Source organism: Gastrolobium bilobum, unplaced genomic scaffold (assembly GCF_033153095.1).
Source record: "Gastrolobium bilobum isolate Gb01-03AN ecotype WA unplaced genomic scaffold, APGP_CSIRO_Gbil_v1 utg7546, whole genome shotgun sequence".
Lineage (NCBI taxonomy): Eukaryota > Viridiplantae > Streptophyta > Magnoliopsida > Fabales > Fabaceae > Gastrolobium > Gastrolobium bilobum.
Window position 1 is genome coordinate 44,436 of NW_026897020.1, and position 1,902 is coordinate 46,337.

The window sequence follows — 1,902 nt, forward strand, 5'->3', positions numbered from 1 at the left end:
CCAAACAGAAAGCAATGCTAACAAATGCTAAGAGAATACAAATTGCTAACAGAATACACTCAGAAAAAGAAAAATATGTAATACTGTAATAAGATTTAAACACAAATTATATTACAGGGCTGTGAAATGATGCATTCAGGTAGTGGCATCATTCCTAAAAGGAGCTGATAAAAGTATCCTTGAAATGGGGAGAAGGGTAAAATTAAAAAAAATTAAAAAAAAATAGAAAAGGTTGATATTACAACCATTTTCATCCCATTCTGACTAAAAAAAATGGGCTCCCGAATTTTGTATTTTCTGGCACCTTCAATGAGCTTGGAGATCATCTTTCACAGCACATAGCTATCAAAGAGCCGTTAGCTGTTGTATATTGAGAGGGTCCATGGTCCATGATATGCGTATATATATGTAGGCAACCTTGAATTCTGAAATGCTTTCCCTTGAAATCGAGAACTCTTAATTAGTTGCCACTGCAAAAATCAGTGGTTGCTCCCTTGTCCACATGGATTGTGATCCTTTCTTCTCTTGGAGGCTGACATGGGCATGCCGTGGCTATGAATTTTGGGATCTCATCCCCTGGCATCAGCACAGGCAAGCTTTTAGCATAGTTCTGCTTCATCATCTGCTTGTCAAAAAACACCAACACAAAATTCAATTTATATAAAACGTGATTTTATAGTTGAATTGTAACTATTTATTACTTTTATTATTTTGGTTAGATCATGTAAAAATTGAATAACAATAATAAGAATATAATCAAATGAATCTAATTTTAATATATTTTAAAAGTACATATTATATTAAACATAAAAATATTTCTGCAATACAGATAAGTTATCTCCATTTACTTTCAAAACTATGTCGTTTTGGGATTGAAAGATTAAGAAATTATAATTATAAACACTATAATAATCCTAAAATAAATTAAAATTATAAAAACACCATGATTTTTACTTCAAAACGAGGTCATATTAGACTTACTGCAGATAAGTTATCTGCAGTAACTGAAAAAAAAAACAAATCCTATGTTAAAATTGATATATTTTATTACTATTTTTTATATGATAGAAACTTTCAATAGAACTATAGATTTTGTGATAAAATTATCAAATAAAAAGTTATTGAATGATGTAAGAAGTAATATTTTTTCAATGATCAATTTAAGTTAGATTTTTTTGTTCATTATTAATCATTCATCCTAATTTCATTTAATAATTTATGTGAATAATAAATTAAAATTATTAAATGCAATTGAAATTAATAATACCAATCTAGTAGCCACCATATATATATAATATGAATTTATGGATGTAAGAAAAGAGAAGTGATTACCAGAACAGGAAAAGCTGGTTTTTGGGGAGAGGAAGTTAAGTCTGCTTGTATATGAGGCTGAGGGGTCATAACCCTAGAAGATCGAAACAAAGATTGGAGCTTATTCCAATGTAAGCAGCAGCAAAAGAAGCCACAAATGAATAGTAAACAGGCAAAGAGAAGGGCCAAACCCAGAGGAAATCCAATGGGAACCCTGCTTGCTGCTGTGTCCTCAAGCTCCATTTTCTCTTCTTGTGCAGAGTGCAGTGTTGTCTTGTCTCCCTTCTTATTACTTATTTCTTATTTAAATAAGAAATAGATGAAGCACATTTGCCAGCTTCGTATTGATTAGGTGGTTGATACATAGTGGGGTGTACTTGCGAGTGGGTAGACTGTGGAAGGCGACAAAATATTTGTTATTGAGGTTGACATGAGTTAGTATTCAATGGGCCAAGGCACTTTCAATTTCGTACGGAAGGAAAAAAAAATTATAACAAAAGTTCTACATTTCTGCTTAAAATGACTTAGTGAGAAAGGTAGGGTTGAGAGAGGTTGCCGTATTGGGATCAAAGAAGAATTTTGGAAATATAG

At 31.7% G+C, this 1,902-nt stretch overlaps 1 protein-coding gene across 1 annotated transcript; it reads right to left on the reverse strand.

The window, feature by feature from the left end:
- On the reverse strand, positions 1–1,554 carry LOC133303480 (uncharacterized protein At5g65660-like). The gene is made up of 2 exons (XM_061503393.1): positions 1,333–1,554; positions 1–622 (listed from the first exon to the last, which is right to left on the reverse strand). Exons 1-2 carry the CDS (start codon positions 1,552–1,554, stop codon positions 461–463), a joined length of 384 nt encoding a protein of 127 aa, XP_061359377.1. The 3' UTR covers positions 1–460.
- Between the last annotated feature and the right edge of the window lie 348 nt (positions 1,555–1,902).